The sequence below is a fragment of the Ipomoea triloba genome, chromosome 5 (genome assembly GCF_003576645.1).
Source record: "Ipomoea triloba cultivar NCNSP0323 chromosome 5, ASM357664v1".
NCBI classification, from domain to species: domain Eukaryota; kingdom Viridiplantae; phylum Streptophyta; class Magnoliopsida; order Solanales; family Convolvulaceae; genus Ipomoea; species Ipomoea triloba.
Genome location: NC_044920.1, coordinates 21,225,140 through 21,248,653, shown reverse-complemented (window position 1 = coordinate 21,248,653; position 23,514 = coordinate 21,225,140). Strand labels below are relative to the sequence as shown.

Below are 23,514 nucleotides of genomic sequence, written 5' to 3'. Positions count from 1 at the left end.
ATATATATATATATGTATATATATATATATATATATATATATATATATATATATATATATATATATATATATATATATATATATATATTGGTGCAATATTTTGCAATGACAAAGACGTAAACCTCAAAACTGACGTATAATAAATTATGAATTATTGTCTTAAATGTATTACATTAGTGACTCAACATATAATTTTAATTTGAAGTAGGCAACAACTGAGCCAGCTGTGCCGCCCTCTGGATTTGGCAGCACATAAAATCTGTTAAATAAAATTTTATTCAGCTTAAATTATCACAATATGTAATTAAAATGAAATACCACTTTCAACCCAATTTTACTATTTTCTATAGATTCTTTTCTTTTTTCATTTTCTAATACCCATTAAACACTTCATATTCGATCTACTTTTAATTTACATCTTCAATTATTATACTTTCTCAACATGTTGAAACACAAAGAGAATACCATATAGGAGAGTCACTATATGTCATCTGAGCACAAGGTGCTTGATATTACACTTAATTACACTATCTTTTTGTCTTCTCATCTATTTTATAATTAATCACATTTGATACTTAACTTTAAAAATTTGTCATTTATAATTTTTTAATGGTCGAATTTTGCACTAGTTGTGGTATTAAAAGTGGTTAATTTTAAAAGTATTACTTATTTCTTGACTTACAAATATTAATGAATTGAAGTGTAATACCTTTTAGCGAAAAATGCAATAAATATATATACATACATACATACATACATACATACATATATATATATATATATATATCATAATGCACTAGGGGAAATTCCGACCAACATGTGGTCAGAATTTCCGTCCAATGGGTCAAAGTTGGACGGAAATTTCCATTCTAAAAAAAGTGGGTTACCGTCCGAAATTTCCATCCAACATTGACTCGTTGGACTCTATTTCCGTCCAACATCTGATGTTAGACGGAAATACCAATCCATTTTTTTGAGTCATCCTTTTGGTTGGAATGTTGGTCGGAAATTCATTTTTCAACCAATAACTCTCGTTTTTCGTCCAACTTCCGTTAGACAGAAATAATAGCGAGATTTCTATCCGTGAGTATTACATTTGAACTGAAAATTATTATCGGTCTTGATTACATAAGATATGGTCAAGTGCAAAACCAATCATTTAATATATAGGAGTATATATAATAAATAAATATTTGCAAGCAAAGCAACAGTATTATATTGCTAATAATATAATATATACACCGTCTAATCTTTGAGTTAATTCTGGTAGATTATTCAATCTAATTTGATTAACAAAATATATTTTTATTTAATTTGTCTTTTGCTTTTTGTTTTCCCAACAGCTAACTGAAAGGTTGACTTTATTAATTAATTTATATTTTCAAGCGGACTGTACCTATATAAACCCTTGAAAGGGAGTTGTGTCTTCCATTCATACGTAGCAGAGTCAAAAGAACATTATTTTTGTGAGAATTAAGGTTTTGAGAGCTGAGAATTTTAAGATGAGAAACAACGAAGTTAGACTAAACAGCGGTTACACCATGCCGGTTTTTGGTTTTGGGACTTACTCTGCTGAAAATGATAGAGAGACAACAGAGAAAGCTGTCCAAATGGCACTCCAGGTATGTATGTAATTATGTATATATGCATGTGTATATGAATAACTGAATTTAAACCCTCCCCTCCCACATCGTAAACTCTTTCATTAAGAATTTGTTTTGAGTTATGAGAAAACCTGCAGTTACTACCTGAAAGTGTGCATTAGATAAATTCTGCTGCATGATCACCTTAGTTGGCAAATTCCACAAGGGGGTAAATCAGCCTAGAATGCCCTAACCAGCTCAAACCAAGAAGTCTAATAGACTGGTTCCATGGGAAGTAGAACTTGTCTGGAACTGACCAACATAACCTGACCAACTTGACTAGGTTGTCACTTGTAGTAGTACTTTTTTGGGGTTGACCAACATAGCCTGACCAACTTGGCTAGTATTGTCACTAGTAATCGGAGTTCCATGGCACACTAAGTATATATATGCATACATATATATGTTGTTGTCATGTTGTGTAACATATATTATGTTTTTGTTGGTGTGTGGGAGCAGATGGGGTACAGACACTTTGATACTGCAAGAATATATGGGTCGGAGCCATGGCTGGGCAATGCATTGAGAAAAGCAATATCTAAGGGAGTGATTGAGAGAGAAGACATCTTTGTTACCTCCAAACTTTGGTCAAGTGATCACACTGATCCTCTTTCTGCTCTCAACCAAACCCTACTGTAAGTCAACTCATGCACTTCATTTTTTTTTTACTATTTGTACTTTTGTAGTAATAGAATATTGCCATATGTGTACATATATATATATATATAAACTCTAAACTTGAGGGGCCATCATCCTCTATTCGGGTATTATATGAGATGAGGTAAATTGTCAGATGTGTCTCGTAGTGTAAGTGCTTAATTACTTTTTGTCCCAAGATTGAGATTCTCCCTTATTGAGGATTCGAATCCGGGTATTTACTGGTCACTACACCCATACTGAACCTTTCGACCATTAAGTTATGTCGACTGTCATGTGTGTATATATATATATGTGTGTATGTGTGTGTGATGTGGTGCATGCACTGGACTTGATTGGTGCAGGAAGCTAGGGATGGAGTATGTAGACTTGTATCTGGTGCACTGGCCAGTGGGTTTGAAGAAGTGGGCTAATTACCCAGTGCCTAATGAAGAAGACTTTGATGAGGAGTTTGACATTGAGGCCACGTGGCGTGGGATGGAGAAATGCCTTCAAATGGGGCTTTGCAAGTCCATTGGTGTCAGCAATTTCTCCACTGCTAAGATTCTAAACCTCCTCAACTTTGCCACTGTCCCTCCTGCTGTTAATCAGGTTAATTATTTATATATTTGTGTTACACAAAATATGATGCATCCATTCAAATACTTCCTCACAAGCAGTATATATATAGTATCATTGGTCATGGAATCAAATTTATTAAATAAAAAAACCAAATGATGATTTAATCAATTATTAAATGGCGGCCTAGCTAGTTATAGCCTAATATATCTTAAGCTTGAATGGTTCTTGTTGACTTAAAAAGTCAGATGGAAACTTATCCATAAAGTATTCACAATTCTTAATTACAATTTGAAGTATCCTCACCCTTGGCGTAAGATTAATTTGAAATTACTTTGAACTGTGCTCACAGAATTTGACTCTTATTCATGAAAAAGTCAATATCACAATTATATTTGCAGTTTATTTACCAATTTCAAAACTACCAATGCAATTTAAAATAAAATAATTGTTATTGATTGGACACACGGCCACCTGCCAACAAAAAAAAAAAAAAAAGTATATTTGCCTACTTAAGTAGTTGTTAGTAATAAAATAAGTTAGATTGCATGTGCTAATTGAAATGAATAAATGGTAAAATAAAGCGGGCATGGCAGGTGGAAATGCATCCAATGTGGAGACAAAGAAAGCTAAGGGAAGTGTGTGGGGAGCATGGAATCCATGTAAGTGGATATTCCCCTCTGGGTGGCCATGGAAATGCCTGGGGAACAACTGCTGTGTTGGATAATCCCATCATACAATCCATTGCCTCCAAACACAATGCTACTCCAGCTCAGGTATGGTCTCCCTTCTCTCATCTTTCAATCACCATATATATATTGCATGCTTCCCTTAGCATGTTAAATCACAATTCAAATTTCAATTTGCCTCTAAAACTAAATTATCTTGTAATTTAATAATATAAGTTTGTAGTTCCATGTAAGATCAGAATTTAAATTTAATTTTTATATATTCCCTTTAAATGTACCCTTTGAAAGAGGGTAAGAAAAAGGTTAAATGGTTAAACTATACCACTCTAATTATATTATTTCTATTAAATTCTTACCAGGCTTCACCATTCACATTCAGATTTCGCTCTGCCCAACCATAATTTATCTAAATAACCTTCCGAAGAATTGACTCTAATGGCTCTTCTAAACACACCCAAAAAGAAAAAGAAAAGAATGGAATGATGGTGATAAAATTTTATATTCCAAACATAGAGAAATCTTAATCTTTTCAAAATTTAAAAATTGAATTAGCATTGACATTATATTGTTGTTTATATTTTTGTTTAAGGTTGCTCTGAAATGGAGTTTATCAAAGGGAAGTAGTGTAATCGTGAAGAGCTTCAATTCACGGAGGCTGAAGGAGAACATAGGAGCCATGGATCTGAATTTGGACGATCAAGATTTACTTGACATTGAAAAGATGGAGGAAAGGAAAGTAATGAGGGGAGAATTCCTTGCTAATGGAACCTCCAGTCCCTATAGAAACATTATGGAATTATGGGATGATGAGATTTGATCATTTAATTATGTACTACTTTCAGACGTTATAAATTTATAATCATTCCCTCAGTTACATATCTGCCTCTGCCTGGAATGTTTTCTACTGAGTTTTTTTTGTTTAATTTAAAAAAAAAAAAAATCACTAGTCAATAAGCAAAACAAGCCAATTCAATTTAAATGCTTGGCTAACATTTTGGTAAATAATGGCTGTTTTTTTTTTTTTTTTTAAACCAACAACTGAGATAGATATATTAAATCATGCCAAGAAGAAACACAGGGGGAACATCTTCCCAACTCATGTGACCAGCCTGAGACCCAACCGCTTTAGCCAAAGCATGGGCGGCATGGTTCGCTAACTTAAGAATGTACTGGAAACACAAGACAAAAACAAGCTACTAAAAGTTTTACATCCAAAAATAATAAAACCAATATAAGACCTATCATCCTCCGTGCTAGCGAAAGCTTGAACCAAATTGGGACAGTCCGATTGGATACAGACAACTAACACACCTCTAGACTTGATCCAACACCAAAACCTCTACAATTACATAGTATAGACCTACAAGACTTGTCAATTTCATATAATATAGGAAATGTAAATAAGTAAGAAAAAGCATACCCACTAATCATTTCATAATCTTTTCAATTCATGGTTGGATAAAATTTGAAGCTAAATTAAATTTTTAGAAAGGGTTTAATCACCCGCGCAATAACAAGAAACCAAATCAACCAATTGTTAATCATTGAAGGCCAAAAAAAGTTGTTTTTTTACCCTTTATGAAACATGTTGAATGTGAAGGAAGATATTCTAGAGTCAACCAGTAATAACATGTTGTCTAGCCCATTAAGAATTCTCTAGGTTAAAGGTGATATCCCTATGACAGCATATTACACAACTAATATACTTCAAAATTACAATCTTGCGAAGAACATCCAGCAGCAGCCTACTGATTTTGTACAAAAATCTCTTCATATCTTTCCGATACTGCTAAGTATATACAAAGCAGGCACTTCCATATGAGATGGTATAAAATGCAAGCACTTGCAAAGCCAATAATAGCCTTGGAGTTCATATACTATGGTTATACATCTTTGAGGAAATACCTTCCGGTGATCACAGGTGCGTGCAGTCCAAAGTAATCTAGTCTGAAGCAGCCTGCCCGCTATTTCCACTGGGAACAGATGATATCCCTTCTTCTATGCGCTGAAAACAGGGAAAAGGTTAGGAAAGCAAAGCCCAAGCTTATTACTGGTCAATGTTAGCAATATGGCATGTGCTATGCCTATCTGACTGTTCTTTTCAAATGGACAAACTGGAGAATCACCTGCAAAAGATAATTATGCAGCCAATCCAGTGCTTGGGGAAATGCAGCAGCTGATGTGTTAACAACTGTCAAACCCTGTCATTAAGGAACGCAGCTGGTGGTTAAGAAACAATTTGCCAAAGTTACCTACCTATCTAAATAATCTAACTGAAAACAACTGCATTAGGGGTCTAGTGTTATGATTAGAAACAAAAATTGACCAGGATCCCAGGCATACCATTGGCAATCTAACCAGTGCCAGAGTAACTTATTCACACAATCACACTGCTATTTTAATTGCCCAAAAAAAGAAGAAAAAAAAAACAGAATATATATTGTATTTTGGAGGACAAATCTTTATTCATTTTTTAAACCTTGGTTTCATATTAACACTTGGTGGTATTCAAGTTCTCAGGTAACTTCTCATTGAATATGTGAGATTAATAGGTGATGTTTGAATGTTTTAGTCTATGGCGAATCCTGGGTGCGTAATGTCGTAATATCCTAGATATTCTTATCAGATATTCAGATGGAGTATTCCACGTGTAAAACATTTTCTCCAGAAATTTAAATAATTATGTGATGATAAATTTCTAAATTCCAAGTCATACTCACATGTGATAATAAGGAATACAGGCAAGCACTATCACAAGTGGAAAGACATACCTGTGACTCAAATGAACAAAGGTAATCCTGAATGATTTTTAAGTTGTTCCTTAGCTTATCTTTGTCCTGAGAAAGATTCGAAGATAAAAATTTACCAATAATAGGGTACATGTGTGTGTGCTCATGGACTCTAAAAGAGCTTGTGCCATAAACATGCAGAGCTCAGTTGCAATAAGAAGGTGCCTCTAATATCTAAAATACACTCCACAAAGATATTAACAAGGATGTTAGCATAATTAGATATAGAACCTGGACTGGATATTTGTCTCCACCTGTACGAGTTGATATCCACTCCTCAAGCATTGCCTGCATAATGGGAGAACTTACAATTATCAGAATAAATAGAATATGGCACAAAACATGTGTTTAGTGTGTTTGTGTATTCCTTTCCAATAACCAAAATGGCTGCCTCCATAAGGAAGAATATATTACTGTTATAAACTAAGATTGGGCTAAGGTCATTCAAGTTTCAACTGGGCTATAATGCACATGGGCCAAACTATACTAAAAGATTGAATCCAACCAATTAGCTAGTCTAACCCATGGCCTTATAAACCCATACATTCAATTACAAAGTTTAAGATAATATTAAAACAAGTGAGGATACCAACTTTTCCTGGAATAATTGATAGAAAACTTTTCACACAAAAGAAAGTTATAGATCCAGAAAAGTAGATTGTGAAAAGAGTTTAGTCAGACCCCGTGATCAAATTCAGCCATCTTTAGAACTATATGGACAATAATTGGCTCAGCACCAGATTTTGCTCTTCTAAGAGCAGGCTTTTCATCAGCTGTTGAATACTTAACTGCTTTATCTGCACCAAGGTCAGAGAAATTATGTTGAGGAAATCTCAGATAGGAGATTATCAGTAGTAGTAAAACTGGAAGACGAACAAGCTGGCAGAATAAAAGGTAGCATTCACCTTTAGTTTCATTTAATAAAGATTCCAGAGCACCTGTTGCCTTATTTAACTCATCAGTGAAAACCTCTTTTCCTAAACTCACATTCTCAGAGTCACAATCTTTGTCATTGCTCGAACTATCAATTTCAGCAGAGGAACTACTATGGTTTTGAATTTCATTTTTGTCAACCACTGTATCAGACTTTGACCCTCCCCCCTCAGTTGATGGTGCAGCTGACGGTGATTTGTTCTCTTCATCCATCAGGTATATACTGGGATCTAAATGCATTCCCTGGCATAATTTTGCAATCAAAACAAGATCAGACTCAATCCTGAAATTCATGAATTCATCATTAGAAACAGAAGCAGAGAGGCAATGATCAGTTCTTTATCAACTATGTAATGTACTCATACCATTAAAATTACTGTCAGAAACTCACTTTAATTTGCAGTACTAGGAAAAAATCATATAAAACAACAGATAATGGTATTTGAGTGTTCTTTGTCAAACATAACTGTCATTTTTGTCTTTTCCCACCTCTTACCCTTTCCTAAGGAGAACCATTTAGTCATTATTTCATCATTTGCTATGATGTGGCCTCCATACGAAAAACAATCTCTATACTACATCAATTACCACTTAACAATATAATTGAATTAATGTTACCAAGAATGAAGAGGCAAGGAGAATAATGCAAAGAAGAAAAGAAATTGAGGCCAAACAGAACATAAATACAAAATACTTGAGCTATAGTGTCAACTATGGCAGAGAAGTGAGAAACAAAAGGGGAGGAATTATGGCAGGCTGGTGAAAGGAGAACGAAATTGCACCCAAAGGTTGATCATAAATGAAGATTGTTGGTGGTTTTGTAGATACATGATTAAATATTTTTTATATGTATATTTAAGAATTTCATGTGTCATTTTTTGATTTCAGATTTGACACTCCAGTGCGGAGAGTATCACGTTTCAGTGTTATGTCATGTATACATTGAACATGATTTCAGTGTGTTCAGCATCAGGGTTCAGTATGCAGCAGCTTGGTACTTCTAGTCACAGTTTCAGTTACAAGCAGGTGTGCATAAGCTTCTTAGAAACTTATACTATGAGCCACCAATTACCAAGCATAGCATGCCCTACAGTAAATGCTAATCATATTTGGGATGAATGTGCATCACCATAAGGTTTATTACCTTGGAAAGAATGTTCACCATTGGAAAGTTCACTGCATTTGAAATAAATATTGATGAAATAATGAATGATGTTCATCAAGCTGTGAGAGTTATGTGAGCTGTTAACATAGGATACCAATCAATACTTCTTATCTTTCCTTTAGGCTTATATTCTTTTTATAAACCTAATGTATTTAATTTTAATTTAATTTAAAAAAATTTAAAAATATATATATAAATATAAATATAACTGTTGTTAGTTACATCAATCCCTCCTAAAATCATCAAGTGAGGTTCTTATTATCTACAAAGTAACAGAACATTGTAAGCAAATGCAGACAATGCAGTACAAATCTTTGTGAGGGAAAAGAACTACAGGGCAGTTGGTGCATTCTATACATTTATACCTCAATTATTATTGGTTTTCCATCTTTCATTGCTTTGTTTAAATCACCAGCCAAACCTGCACATGAATGGAATAACTAGTGTCATGTTCTTGAAATACTCAAAAATAGTTACTTGTGAAAATAGCTACTCCATTACCTTTCCTAACTACTCTGCATTCTCGGCAAAATTCAGTTATTAGTTCATCAGAGGAGTTGAAATCTCGTGCCCATACAGGAGTAGATGACAAAGGTGCACTGTCATAAAATGATAGGAAAATAATGTTCCACCGTTGCATGGGAGTCTCAAACTATTGATGAATAAGGTTCTCAATCTATAAAATAAAGGAAGTGACTGGGCATTCTGAAAGCATGAGTCAAATGCATCAAGAAGCTATAGGAAGAATATTCTGAGATTATCACATACTCTGTTGATGTCCGCAGTAATTCATACACCATTTCTGTCTGTCCATTAAAAAAATTGAAAGAAGAAGAAGCATACACATTAGACATGAGCATGTGAAGTTTTGCATATTAACATGTTTGTAGAAAATATTTAGGCAGAAGATCGAAGTATAATATGAGAAGCAGATTTACCTTCAAGACATTTGGCAAGTTAAGCCTCTGTGCAAGCAGGGAAGAAATGGTGGACTTTCCAACACATGCAGTACCACATACCAGAATAACAAGGGGCACTCTTTGATGGTGAAATCTAATGGATCAAAGAAATTGTAAAATCAATCAATCAGTTGAATATCATTGCTCTTCCCATTTAGTAAGAAAGTTGAATCTTATTTCAGAAACCCAACAAAAATGCTGATTTTAGTTCTAGTTATTGAATTTAATTTTAAAATATACATCATTTTATGGTGATTTCTGGAAGATTGAATGCCTTATAACAAATGGATCAATTTTCAAATGTAAGTGAGTTCAATGAGAGAGAGAGATAATTCGAAAATGATCAGAATATAAACCAATGCATCATATATAATACAGAAACGTATCAACTTCTGGTGCATTGTTAATTGACTTATAATGATCTGTTTATTCTTTGTTTGGTATTGCATGAATGATCTATCTACTGTAGCTATGTTGGGAAGTAAAGAGTTACAACCATGGAGAAGAACAAAAGAATGTTGATGCACTGAAATTACTGTTGGAAGATACAATATTTCATCCTACCTTTTTGTATGTTTTAGTGTAAATATATGCCACTATGGCACTATGTATTGAGGCTTAGGCAATTTTAGAGAGTGGACCTTACGTAGGCTTTGTAAGCCTTTTTGCCTTAGCAACACTCAGCATATTATGCAACCATGGAATAATGTCCCATATATAACATCAAATGGACCATACATGACCAATATCCAAATTCCAAAAGCCATTAGTTGGAATGACCAAAGCTATGAAAAACAAACAGAAAAGTAGAATTCCTATTATGATGCTGAAGAAAGAGAGCTGCCAAGTCAAAAACGTGGCACTACCTTCAGGTTTCGTACATTAAATAGAATTACATGACTTACTCAAGCAAAGAACTCAGATAAATAAAACAGAAAGAAAATAAAATAACATTCAAATATCAAATATAATCTAACTAACCTTGTCATCATCTTGTAGCGGTTTATATACTCTTCCCCATAACCTCGACGCTCCATAAGCTGCAGACAACATCCAAGAGTAACTGTTAATTCCAAAACTTCACAAACAAATGAAAGGTAAACAACAGCCTCCCAAGTTCCAACTTGACAAATTAAGTTAAGCAATCCAAAAGTTCTGAGATCCAAAAGAAAAAGTGGAGCAGGGCAACCAAAATAAATAAATAAAAGAGAGAGCGAGAGGGAGAGAGAGAGAGAGAGCACAACTGCACAAGACAAACCTTGAACAAATTTGCTTCCAAATCTGACTGTGACCTGGAAAACATTGACATACCACCGGATTCAGGGATCCACAAAAAAGAAAAAGAAAGATGCAGTTCAAAAAAAAGTGAAGATAACATACACATCAAGAAGGCTGTTATCCACAAGAAGCTTTTTAAGTTCAAGAGCAATTTTAATTGCCACATGATTCGGTATCTGTAATTCAAAAAGCCCATTTTAGTGAACCTTAAAAGTTAAAACAATGACAGAATGCTCTAGGACAGAATCCAAGCTAGCAATATAGTGAGAAAACAAGGTAAAGTCAAGATCATTAAGATACATCATCATTGTGTTCATTTCAGAGTCATAGCTAACTGAATTTTCACAGGCTTATCTTCAACCTTTTCAGTTATTTAAGATTACTCATAACCTGATAGCATAAAAGCCACTACAACTAGTACAGTAGTACCTGATGCATAATTTTGTATGATCGTAATCGTAATCACTCTATTAATAAGTTAAAATAATAATCAAACTTAACTGCAACTAATTGTTAGTAATCAAGATTCAAAAAAAGAAGATTGAACGAACCTTAGTGACAGTTAACATTCGGCTGAGCAAAAACCTCGAAAGAACGTAGTAATGATTGGCATTTTCACCCAACCACACCTTCACCTGATATAAACACAAGGAAATCAGAATCAATTGGATGGAAGATAAATGAAAACGCATACAAGACAGAGAGGAAAGGCGAGGAGAAGACCTTGACGAAATCGTACTTGGAGGAAGCGTTACGAGTGAAGAACCGAGCACTTGAGTTATTCAGCTTCGAAGCTTCAGCTTCAGCTCCAGAATGCTCTTCGCGTTCATCGTCTCCATCCGTGAACTTCTCTCCATTATCGCCATCCTCGCTAGGGCTTGCAGCCTTCATCTCTCTCTCTCTATCTCTCTCCCTCCCCTCTCTACATGCGTAGCGGAGGGAAAGAGTGAAATATACGGAGCAATATAAAGGAATTTATCCAATGATACTTTTTTGCCTTTTACCCGAGTAGTCTCTTCGATAACTGTTTAAATGGATTGGGATTGAAGAGGTGTGTTATCATGTGATTGGAGCTCAACTTTTTAAAATCAAGAAATGGCAAAGGACTTGAAGAGTATTGTTTTAAATGGAAAGAGTAAAACAAAGCATTGCTTCTTCACCAAGAAGGATACAAGATAACAAATATCAAAATTCATAAATTTATTACTTATTATGTAAATGGCTTTTAATACAAAAATTAAACATTAAATCAGGAGTAATAATAAAATATATCTCTTATAAGTCATACAAGTCATAATATCATCATAATCAAGCATTTGCGTCATGTAGACTTATTAAGTGACATCTCCAATTTAACTCATTCACCCGTCTCCAGATGAGTAATTATAAAATATATCTCTTATAAGTCATACAAGTCAATGAAGTTTGGGAGAAGGATATAAGATAACAAATATCAAAATTCATAAATTTATTACTTATTATGCAAATGGCTTTTAATACAAATAGTTAAACATTAAATCAGGAGTAAAAATAAAATATATCTCTTATAAGTCATACAAGTCAATGAAGTCATAATATCATCATAACCAAGCATTTGGGGCATGTAGACCTATTAAGTGACATCTCCAATTTACCTCATTCATCCGTCTCCAGAGCAAGAACGGTGAAGGACTTTTAAATTTGGAATCCAAACTTATCAATTATCAATCGTCAATTATAAATCTTCATTAATTATTATCCTCTAAAAATGAAGATTGGCATTAGTCCAAACTTATCTAAAAAGATTTTAGATATCAAGTCTAAAAAATATTACTCAAAATTTTGAATATATGACATAAAATTAAGATATCACTATCCAGACATATGAGCACACTTGCTTACACCTCGATATTGTTATCACTTATCACTAGCATTTGTATATTAGCATAAAGATAATGATTAGATTTCAAATATTTTTGTATTTTTGACATGAAAAAATAACATAGAAGATATATGCTTGTGAACATAATTTTTGTTTTTAATGAAAAATGAAAAAATTGTAAAAACTTTAAAAAAAAAAAAAAAAAAAAAGATAGATGACCTACTCATGTGTGTTGCATCTTGCATATCTTGCAATTGAGTAGTTAACAATCAAGCATGCTAGACAATAGCTGGCATGTGTCAAAACAGTAACTGGCATGCAATGTGCCAATGCAATTGTTGCACGAACTAGGCATGCGTCAGGTCATGCAGTTGGCAAATGTGATGAGCAATTTTAAGAGCATGTTGTGTGGACTTATCACTAGCAATTGTAAATTAACATAAAGATAATAATTAGATTTCAAATAATTTTGTAATTTTTAACTTGAAAAATAACATAGAAAATATATGCTTTGAAGATAATTTTTTTGTTTTTAATGAAAAATGAGAAAATTTTAAAAATTGCAAATAGAAAATAAAAAATAGAAAAGTGACTTACTCATGTGCGTTTTGCAATTGGCTTTGCCGCGAGTGCTGCCCAAACTGACCCTACCGTAACCGAGGTTCTGGCTATTATCACGGCCATGCGCTGGGCCTGGGGAAAAGGGATCCGAGATGTGGAGATTCAGTCGGATGCCCGGGAGGCTATCAGATGGATACGAGACGGAGCTGACCTTCGGGGCATTGCTCGAGACCTTGTGAATGAGGCTGCCCGATGGTGTGCCAAGGATTGGAGTATCTCCATTTGTGCTATCTTTCGTGAACAAAATCGGAGTGCAGATGCTTTAGCCATGATAGGCAGCTGTCGGACGAGGGAATGGATTGAGTTCTCTTCCTGCCCGTCGGAGTGTGATGAGGCGTACTGCGGTGACTTTGTGCGTATCGCACAAGGTCGTAGAGTGAGGGAGATTTCTTAGCTTGGTCTCTCCTCAGGGGTCCTCCCCTCCTTTTGATCAAAAAAAAAAAGTATGCTAGACAATAGTTGGCATGTGCCAAGGCAGTAGTTGGCATGTGCCTGCTAGGCAATTATTACCCGAACTAGGCATGTGTCAGGTCATGCAGTTGGCACATGTGATGAGTAATTTTAAGAGCATGTTGTGTGGACTGACTTTGTGAATGATTTTAGGTAATTATGCCTTGAAGTTATCCTCCATTAAGAGTAATTTTTATCTAGTTGGCTTGTAAATACTCTTATATGTATAAACAACCACCTTTAGCCCTGCATGGACCTTTTTTTTTTTTGGTTGAGAATTTGGCAAAAAGGAGTGGTGGCATTGTTTGCATTGCTCTTTGTGTAGAGTGTTTGTGAGTTTTGTCTGTATTTCGACATTGAATATACAAGGTTGGTCCAGTTTGCATGTAATCTTGCATCCCTTTTGTTGGCTGCCTAATTAAAGTCATAAACACTTGGTCTAAGTGTGTAGGTGTAGGTGACTACCTTTGTCTTCAAGTAAGTCATACAACTACTTGGATTCATGGATGACAAATAACCTAGAAGACGGACAATGTGCATAGAGTGCACACTGCCTTTTGGCCACGGGTATGGCCACGCCCGTGGCCACTAGGCAGTAAGCCCTTCATTTCTGGGCACGGGTATGGACACACCCGTGACCAACCTCTGCAATTTATCTCAGCCCTGTTTTTACCCTTTAAAATGATATTTCTTCCACCTAAAAATACATCTTTCATTTCTCCTTCAATTTTTAGCTAGGTTTAGCTTTAGGATAGCTTAGATTAGTGTAGGTTTCTTGATCCATTCTATTTTTAAGCTCAAGACACCTTGCAATCTTGGATTCCAAAACTTAAATAGAGAAGTTTTCGTATTCCTCTCTTTTCTTTGATTTCTATTTATACTTTCAATTGCTTCTTTAATATTGTGTATTCATTGTTATATTATGAGTAGCTAAGTGATTTGAGACTAGGATTTGGTTTGATTTCTTGTTATTGATGCATATTTGATTTGTATTGCATAAAAGGGGATTATTTGGGTGTTCTAGGGTTGTTATGTGAAATGGATTTGTTGTGAAATTTGTGTATGATTGTTGGATTACAATTATATGCTTTATTTGGAGTGTGTTTGTTGCTACGAGAGTAGAGCTTGTACACTAGCTACACATTCACACACTTGATGCCCAATACGAGAGTATTTTGGGTATTAAAGAGAATTTATGCCTTGTGTTCTTGAATGGGCAACCTTGGGTTGAATTGCCATGAAAGTGGAGTTTAATGTGAGGTTGCAAGTCCAAATAGCTACGAGAATGGTATTTGGACACTTTTGTGCATCTCACGTACTCTATGCCTTGTTTTAATTTTCTAATCCTTAGTATAATATTTGGCATCTTAGCTTGAATCAAAAGTCACGGTCCTTTGTTTTACTTGTCTTATTTGTTTTAAGCTTAATCATATCAACCCAACTCTTTTACGATATGCATGCCTAGCTTTTATAAGAATAGTTTTAGCTTGTGCTTAACTCTACCTTGCATCAATTCCTAACATTACAAGAGTCATCTCCAGTAGAACACGATATCTAAACTCTATATTATGATTTGATACTTGATGGATGTGTCAAAACCGTCCTTATCAAGTATAAGAGGTTAATAAGAAAGTTGATCGAACTATCTCACTATTACCCAGCCTAACATCACTTTCCTAGTAAGTGTGGCGAGTCAATTCAAGGAGGCTCATACACATATTCATTGGGATGCAACCATTCAGGTTGTGAAGTATCTAAAGAGTGCTCCTAGGAAGGGGATCTTATATGCTAGTTGGGGGACATACAAATGTTGAGGCATTTTCTTATGGTGATTAGGTTGGATCGTCGAGTGATAGAAGTTCCACAATAGGGTATTGCATGTTCATCGGAGGTAATCTTGTCTCGTCGAAGAGTAAGAAGCAGAGTATTATAACACATTCGAGTGTAAAGTCTGAATAGGGCAATGACACATGTAGTCTGATGATTACAAGATTCAAAAAGAATTTTTCTTTACTACACATGTTCGAAGCGACAATCAACTAACATATCTGTTAACGAAGGGACTTAGGAGGGATAAAATATATTATACTTGTAACAAGTTTTCCTTTACTATACATGTTCGAAGCGGCAACCAACTAACATATCTGTTTACGAAGGGGCTTAGTAGGGACAGAGTATAATATATTTGTAACAAGTTCGGTATGATCAATATTTGTGCACCAACTTGAAGATGAGTGTTAAAATAATCAGAAGAGGTTTGTTAGGTTGGCTAGAGGTTTTCTCCTTGTCATTGCTTTCACTATTGAATTGCATGGCTGAGCTTCATACATAATGTATATATAGGTAATAGGTTGTACATCTTTGTTCATAACAACACATAATACACATGCACAGTTTTCTTAGGGTGTGTTTGGTAACCCGGAAAATGATTTCCGAAAATCATTTTCAGGACTTTTGGTGTTTGGCAACATCCGGAAAATGTGGTCAACGGAAAACATTTTCCATTGACCATGGAAAATGAGCTCATTTTTCTGGAAAATGACTTCCGGACAAAAAATCCAAAAGTCATTTTCCGGAAATGGAAAATGGCTTCGCGCAACCTTTTTTTGTGAAAAAAAAATTATTTATAATTTCTAATAAATATTATTAGTTTATATATTTTAAATAAAATAATAAAAATATATAATTATACATTTCTACTCATTTTCCGGAAAATGAACCAACCACACACAGACAGTTTTCCAGAGTACATCCAAACACCGAAAATGAACTCATTTTCCAGAAAATGACTCATTTTCCAGAAAACATTTTCCAAAAGTCATTTTCCTGCTTTCCAAACACACCCTTAGTTGACATACCACATCAAAAACATTTCTACCATTAACAATTTCTCTATAAAGAACCTCACTTTTTTTTTTCTTACAAATCATTCCAAACAATCAAAAAATATATCTTTTTCATTGATTTGACACTAGGAGTAACCTTTGTCTTATCGTGAAACCAAAAGAAGTATGGATTCTAGTGTTACGCTACTACATGCAATAGCTAACAAAGTTGAGAGCTCCATCTTCTATTAGTAATCTAAAACACCATTTTGTATTTGTTTTTGGTTACATCTGAAAGCCTTTATATAGCTTATTTTGCTTGCTCCATTACAAGATAAATGTACTCCATAGCAGAATTGGATGTCCTTATCAACCAAATGAAGTGTGCTTATAAGTAGGCCATATATTTTAAGTGCATCTAAAATTATATTTTAGAATGATGGTTGTTGTACAATTTTAACAAACTTTTTCCATATTTCGTTGAAATAAGAGATGTTAAGAAATTCTTCTAAATTAAACAATTTCTTCAAATTGCGTCTCTTACTAATTTCTTCAAATTGCGTCTCTTAATGTCAAGAAAGTAGTAGCAAACTATATTTTAGCAAACCTGTCAATATCTCTCTTCGGTGAGGAAATTCAACAATCTTATCTTAGAATGAATTTACAAGGACAATTACAATAATTTTTTTGGTATGTCAATGTAAACACTGCCCAAAATGCTGGGCAAATCAATGCTGCCAAACCAAAATTTCTACCAATCTCTACAAATTTAAAAGATAAGGAGAATATTAGAGGAAAAAAAAAAAAGAACTGTAATGAAATGAAAACTAAAGCAAATTTGAAACAATAACATATAGCTATAGTTATTGATTAATGAACATTAAAATAGTAATCACACACTGTGAATGATTACAATTCCACACCTCAAAACTGAGGTATAAATCAAATGTCCCCTAACCTCTTAAAGGATTCACCAAAGTCACAGTGAATTATAAGTTTACAACATTAACCTACTCAAATAAATATAATATTGTACATTAATTTATAGCAGATGCCCGGCAATAGAACCTTAAGGGTGACAAAGACGAAGAGCCCGACAATAGGACCTTAAGGGTGACAAAGACGAAGAGATCTCAGTCATCGCATCCAAGTATCCAACACCCCATGGGTACCTTACACTACATAACATTGGTATAGTACAGAGCCAGATTACTTAGTATTGGTACACTGAAACAACACAAGGCAGGATTACTTAAACATTGGTACATTGAGAATGAAGGCCACATTCATTCAAAGTTGCATGAAGGGAAGGAAAGGGTTTATGCACCAGGCAGTGACTTCCAGTCACAGCCCTTTCTGAAGAACCTACTGCCTCTTTTCCCCATGCCAGATCCAGCAATGGTGGCAGAGACGAGCGACTTTGTGTCCGGTCTCCATTTCAGGTCCTTCAGCGAGGAGAACAGCGCAGAAAGCGCCTGGCTCGTTTCGCTGTCCTTTATGCTTTTACAGGACACCACTCTCAGGCTCCGAAGCTCCTTCGACGACAGAAGAACATGCTCCAGACCCTCGATTGTGAGCCGAGAGCAGCCCTCTATGGATAGGAACTTCACTCTCCTGTCAACAACATTATATGCACATCATCAAATCCCATTTTCTAGCATTCACTGTCAACTAGCCAAGATTTGCAGTGGATTTCTGTTTTCCCAATAACAGCATTATGAAATCATTTTCTATAGTTTGGTAGTATTGTGCTTTACTAATTAGTAATTACTACAGATACAGACCATAAGCTATCTAAAGTGCATATTTGTATTAAATTTAACTAATTGTACTGCAGAGTTAATGTTGGGCGGAGGTTGGCGAAGAGCCTAGTCCAGCACCAGGTGTCTAGGAGATTATTTGGCAGAGGCCTAAAGGACAAGTGTAGCACCAACCACCAGGTGACTAGGTGACTAGGAGATTGTTGGGTGGAGGCCAATGAATGCCAAAGTCCAGCACCAGATGGCTAGGAGATTATTTGGCGGAGGCCTAAAGGACAAGTGCAGTACCAGGTGGGTAGGAGATTAGTTGGCGGAGGCCTACCCGCCTAAAGGACAAGTTGTTGGGTGGAGGCCAGTGAATGACCAAGTCCAGCACCAGGTGACTAGAGAATTACTAGGCGAAGGCTGAAGGGCCCAGCCCAACACTCTGCCTCTCGAAAATGTGAAAGATGAGGAAATAAAGTTGTGCCCTTTCGCTACTACTATAGTTTTTAGTGTAGTGGTAAATGTGTTATCTAAACTCTTAATATATGATAAAGTTAATGGAAAGGAAAAGCTTGTGGGACAGCAAAATGGGGAAAAGAACAAAAGAGTAAGGCAATCTAATACCTGAAAATAATAGCAGTTCTGAACATATCATTATCCAATCCCCAGCAGTTATGAAACATAACTTCCTTAACATCTTGACAAACAGAAAACAATGCCCCCAAACTACTCCGATCTCGCAATTGGCATTTCTCCAAATGCAATCTTTCAAGAGTGGGACAACACCCTATTTCCTCACAAAACTCCGAACTTCTCCTGTCAATACTCCCACACGACACAAACCTCAAAGTCTTCAAATCCCGACAGAACCCAAGAGCATATAACCACCCATCCTCCATCCTATGATCACAGATCGTCAACTCTTCGAGCATTTGGCAACACTGCCCAATAGCTTTAATCCCTTCATAGCCCCCCTCGCACCCACTCAACTCCAGCTTCACTAGCCTCTTACACCCCTGCGCTAATATAGTCAACCCCACATCCGACACCGAGGATTTATAAAACCCGTCGAGGTTCCCGATCAACCTTAGTATCTGCAAATTGTGGCACGCGGCGATCCCCCGCAGGACCTGGTCGGTGCAGCGGTGCAATTCCAGTTCTTGCAGAGTTGGGCAGTCCTCCGCCACGCTCAAAACGCCCATCTCGCTCGCGTTCATCGCTGAAAGTCTCCGTAAATTGGGGTACCCGTTCGCTAAAACGCTCAGCCCCTCGTCGATTTCCTGGGATCCCAACAGGATTTTTGAATCGTCGGGATTAAGGATAGAATCGAGGTGAAAGGAAACGGCGTTGTTGGAACAGAAAATACCGGAGTTTCGCGGCGAAACCACGGAGGCATTGACCAAATCGACGTGGATGAGATTGGGGAACCGGTGAAATAAACGGCCGGAGACGAGGAAGTCCCATTGGAGGAGCTTGATGGACCTAACAAGGCGGCCCTGGAGATTGAGCCAGCGCTTAGACACGAGGGAATTGGAGCTCCTTTGAGAATCGGGGAGCTTCGCGAGAATATAAAGAAGGGTTTCATCGGAGAGGAGTGAGGTCCGATCAGAGACGGGGACCGGAACATCGAAGTCTTGGGCCTTATTGGGCCGGGGAGAAGATGAAACGGGTTGGGGATTTTTAGGGTTTTTGGGTAAAGATTGAAGGTGCATAGCGAAGAGGACATTGTTTAGAGCTTTCTTGTTCTTCATCCATAGCCCAGACCATCTCCGGGCCGGAGAAGAAACAAGCTTTGGCTCCTCAGCCAAACACGACGACATCGTTTAGATCTCCCAGCAGGGTTGCAGCATCTTCTGCTCTGGAAATTCAGAGATTTTTTGGAGAGGAACTGATTTTTTGCGGTGAAGTGTTTCTTGATTTCTCGGTTTGGTATTCGTGGGAGTTGGAAGGGAGAAACAAAAGAAAAAAAAGTTTTCGGATTTTGAGTTTACTGTTGCCAACGGACACCTACAAGTGGGGTCCATCCCACATTTTTGTAATCAATTGTTTGAGGGAGGGATGTTGCGCTTTTCGTTTCGTGTACCTTAAATTTGAATTTGGGCGATTGCTGTGGGCTCCGCATTTACTATCCGGTATAGTCGATTGCCCTTTCTTCGAAAAGAAAATAATATATTTAGGGTGTATTTGGTAACCTGTAAAATGACTTTCGGAAAATGTTTTTCGAGTTTTCTGTATTTGGTAACGTCCGGAAAATGTGGTCAACGGAAAATATTTTCCGTTGACCAAGGAAAATCAGTTCATTTTTTCGGAAAATTACTTACGGAATCGCCAGAATAGCTGTTGCACATGTTTTCGATCAAAACCAAGCCATATCACCCATGACCATGGACCAAGGAGGTGGGGAAATCGCCGGAAACCTTTGCTACATTTTTGTATTTTTATTTTTATTTTTTTTTATAAATTCTATTTTTTATTAAATACCATTATATTAATAACTATTATAATTTTTTATATTTTAAATAAAATAATTACAATGTTTAATTATACAATTCTATCCATTTTCCAAAGACAGTTTTCCATAATACATCCAAACACTGGAAATGAAACTGTTTTCCGGAAAATGACTCATTTTCCAGAAAACATTTTCCAGAAGTCATTTTCCTACTTTCCAAACGGACCCCTACTCTCATAGTGTACTCTCAAATATAAAATTTTGATATAAACACTTGTATTAGAATTTATATGAAAAAAAATAATTTATCAATGTCCGCCCCATCAAAGACTAAGGTTTGAGAGTTCATGTAATAAAACTCCCATAGAAAATAGTTACTATAGTTGAACTCCCGTAGAAAATAGTTACTATAGTTTACATACAAGTTTTCTCACTGTGTCCCGAGGCTTCTAAATCTTGGCCCGACAAAATTACATAAAGGTATATTATAATGACTCAATCGTCTCCTTAGTGAGAGAATCAATGTTGGGTACTTGGTAGAAATCCACCACATCATATAGGAAAATATGTACATTTGACTATTTGTGTGGTGTATTTATTTAGAAACACTACTACCTTATTTTTTTAAACACTATCTCAAATAACTTTTCAAAATAAACTCTTATTAGCTTATTTTGAGAACATTACTAAACCATAAGACTATGATCATGATGAAGCCACAAATCCGGAATTCACGGGGTCTTTCTCTGTCTGTCGCTCCGGGAGGCATTCTCCTGAAATTCTTCCCCACAAAGAGAACTCATTTGCCACTTAAGCTACCCCATTAGGTTAAAACTTAATTTACTCGTCAATTTTTTTTTCTATTTAGTATTGTTATAGACATGTGTTGTAAGTTTGTAACATTTGAAAAGAATAAAAACTTATCATCAAATTTTCAATATATAATTTAAAATAGAAAAGGAGTTAAATATGTCTTACAACTACTTATGATAATGCAACTAAGACATTAAGGATTAGATTGAAACCAAAAAATTAAAAATTAAAAATTAAAAATTACTCATTTTTGAAAAAATATTTTTATTTTTTTGTGTTTAGTTAAAAAAAAATTAAAATTATATTTTTTTATTTGGTTGAAAGTTAAAAAAAAAACATTCTTTTTTTTTGTCGTAAATAGGTTTTTTCCTAAGAAAAAAAATAGATGTATACATACCCAGACCTGATCGACTCCAATAGGAATGGTAATAATGGGGTTTGGCGAGGTGGGGATATACCCCCCACCCTCGCATTCCCGTCTCGTCCCACTCCCTATACTCACACATGTAAAATCCCTTCTCTATCATCATTCATACATAGATTTCACAGATGCAGGGAATCCTTAACTTGCAACTTTAATTACTAATATCATAAATCTAACTTTAATAACTAAAAACACTTGAGTTTTTCGCATTTTTGGTCCCACGACTATAGTGACACTTTCAGGTTTTTACCACGACTTTCAAACTTTTCATTCTCGATCCACGACTATTGTTTTTTTAGTTAAAATGGTCCTTCCGGCCTATTATCCGGCCAAAAGTCACCGGAGATTGAATTCAACACTTTCTAAATGGGTAAATATGTCATTTTGCTCTATGCCTTCAACTACACCTTCCCTGTTGATCTTATATTTTGCTGACCAAATGGCGAGAACCTTCCTCCATTACATGATGGTAGAATTTTGCTTTAACTAATTGAGGTGTTGACAGCTAGACTGATCTGATGCATTAAAGAGGTTCTTGTATGGTGGAATGGGGTTGACATACAATATATGTTTTAGGGGACAAATTTCAGCCCTGGGAGTGTTGATGTGTTCATTAACAAAAAGCAAAAAAAAAAAAAAAAAAAAAAGATGAAGCTAAATTGATAAAAAGGATAATTCATTTGATCTCAAAATTACCATTGTATTCTACTATTGTATTTGAAGAAAACGAGACAAAGACATCAAGAACAAAAACAAAAGAACCCAGATTTTCATAGTTTGAAAGTATATATATCTACCATAGTTTTTTTTTTTTTTTTTTAATTTACAGAATAGTAAGAACAATAGTAGGCTACATTACTTTTTACAAAGCCTATCACATTATTTTGTTTTTTTACATAGATATTCTAAAAGCATACAGTACTTTGTTTTCCACACTTTACTGTTTTATATTCCATCCGTCCTTGATAAGTCTGAGTTGTAAGATAAGATTCCTTCTTTTGTAAACTGCCAAGTGTTCGTTCCTTTTGCATCGTCTAGTCATATTCTACCCCTGAGGTTATAAGGAGTCTCAATGTGTTTGTAAAATATCATCAGAAATCTATCTAAGCAATTTCCTTTTGTATCTCTTATGGCTCTCACCTAGAAAGCAAGAAAAAATTATAAAATATTTTTGAGCAATTATTAAGGTTAGATACGTATCAGACCTTATATCTTAAGAACTAGGAAGAGTCTGTTGAGTCCGAGGAGCCTAGCCAATTTCCCATTAAAATCAGTGGAGTCTAAGGAGTTCGTGGCAGGGCAAGAGGAGGATTCTGGTGACCTAGCAACGAAGGTATAATTTATGATCCTTTATCTATTTTAATAATTGTCCAACTATACTCTGTGATTTATATTCTGAATGGTATGTTTATATAGTATTTTGGTAAAGGTTATAGGGAGAACATTACAAATTTTATGGATAATTTAGTAAGTGTTCTTGAATATATAAACATTTTAAACAAGATTATAATAATAATAAATGATATGATAATACGCATAAATGAATTAGACAAAGAAATCAAGAACAAAAACAAAAGAACCCAAATTTTCGTAGTTTGAAAGTATATCCACCATAATTTTTTTTTTTTGAGCTACCATAGTTCTTTTATTAA

General features: G+C 35.3%; 3 protein-coding genes across 4 annotated transcripts; 1 reads left to right on the top strand and 2 right to left on the bottom strand.

Moving 5' to 3' along the window:
- The first annotated feature begins 1,502 nt into the window (after window positions 1-1,502).
- On the top strand, window positions 1,503-4,425 carry LOC116018708 (NADPH-dependent aldo-keto reductase, chloroplastic). Its single transcript, XM_031258674.1, has 5 exons — window positions 1,503-1,622; window positions 2,103-2,278; window positions 2,645-2,891; window positions 3,455-3,634; window positions 4,137-4,425. The coding sequence occupies exons 1-5, from the start codon at window positions 1,503-1,505 to the stop codon at window positions 4,362-4,364; spliced, it is 951 nt and encodes a 316-aa protein (XP_031114534.1). The 3' UTR covers window positions 4,365-4,425.
- A 640-nt stretch (window positions 4,426-5,065) lies between these two features.
- On the bottom strand, window positions 5,066-11,638 carry LOC116020010. 2 transcript variants are annotated; one of them, XM_031260442.1, is made up of 16 exons: window positions 11,395-11,638; window positions 11,223-11,306; window positions 10,774-10,847; window positions 10,652-10,685; window positions 10,375-10,433; window positions 9,373-9,487; window positions 9,203-9,240; window positions 8,936-9,033; window positions 8,800-8,855; window positions 7,242-7,512; window positions 7,018-7,133; window positions 6,568-6,624; window positions 6,319-6,384; window positions 5,674-5,748; window positions 5,453-5,552; window positions 5,066-5,333 (listed from the first exon to the last, which is right to left on the bottom strand). In XM_031260442.1, the coding sequence occupies exons 1-15, from the start codon at window positions 11,560-11,562 to the stop codon at window positions 5,490-5,492; spliced, it is 1,374 nt and encodes a 457-aa protein (XP_031116302.1). In that variant the 5' UTR covers window positions 11,563-11,638; the 3' UTR covers window positions 5,066-5,333; window positions 5,453-5,489. The 2 variants fall into 2 exon arrangements, with proteins under 2 accessions (XP_031116302.1, XP_031116301.1); XM_031260441.1 differs by having other exon boundaries at window positions 5,066-5,552.
- Window positions 11,639-17,561: 5,923 nt separating this feature from the next.
- LOC116019405 (F-box protein At5g51370-like) lies at window positions 17,562-20,199 on the bottom strand. The gene is made up of 2 exons (XM_031259588.1): window positions 18,798-20,199; window positions 17,562-18,042 (listed from the first exon to the last, which is right to left on the bottom strand). Exons 1-2 carry the CDS (start codon window positions 19,991-19,993, stop codon window positions 17,748-17,750), a joined length of 1,491 nt encoding a protein of 496 aa, XP_031115448.1. The 5' UTR covers window positions 19,994-20,199; the 3' UTR covers window positions 17,562-17,747.
- Window positions 20,200-23,514: the final 3,315 nt, after the last annotated feature.

Bases quoted from the DNA above. Each gene is read 5' to 3' on its own strand.
- LOC116018708 (XM_031258674.1), top strand. From the start codon at position 1,503: ATGAGAAACAACGAAGTTAGACTAAACAGCGGTTACACCATGCCGGTT. The intron at 1,623-2,102 runs GTATGTATGTAA...GTGTGGGAGCAG, and splicing joins CTGTCCAAATGGCACTCCAG to ATGGGGTACAGACACTTTGA. The intron at 3,635-4,136 runs GTATGGTCTCCC...TTTTTGTTTAAG, and splicing joins ACAATGCTACTCCAGCTCAG to GTTGCTCTGAAATGGAGTTT.
- LOC116020010 (XM_031260441.1), bottom strand. From the start codon at position 11,562: ATGAAGGCTGCAAGCCCTAGCGAGGATGGCGATAATGGAGAGAAGTTC. The intron at 7,513-8,799 runs GTATAAATGTAT...AAATTATGCCAG, and splicing joins GAAAACCAATAATAATTGAG to GGAATGCATTTAGATCCCAG. The intron at 6,625-7,017 runs GTCTGACTAAAC...CCCATTATGCAG, and splicing joins TGGCTGAATTTGATCACGGG to GCAATGCTTGAGGAGTGGAT.
- LOC116019405 (XM_031259588.1), bottom strand. From the start codon at position 19,993: ATGTCGTCGTGTTTGGCTGAGGAGCCAAAGCTTGTTTCTTCTCCGGCC. The intron at 18,043-18,797 runs GTATTAGATTGC...TGTTGTTGACAG, and splicing joins AGAACTGCTATTATTTTCAG to GAGAGTGAAGTTCCTATCCA.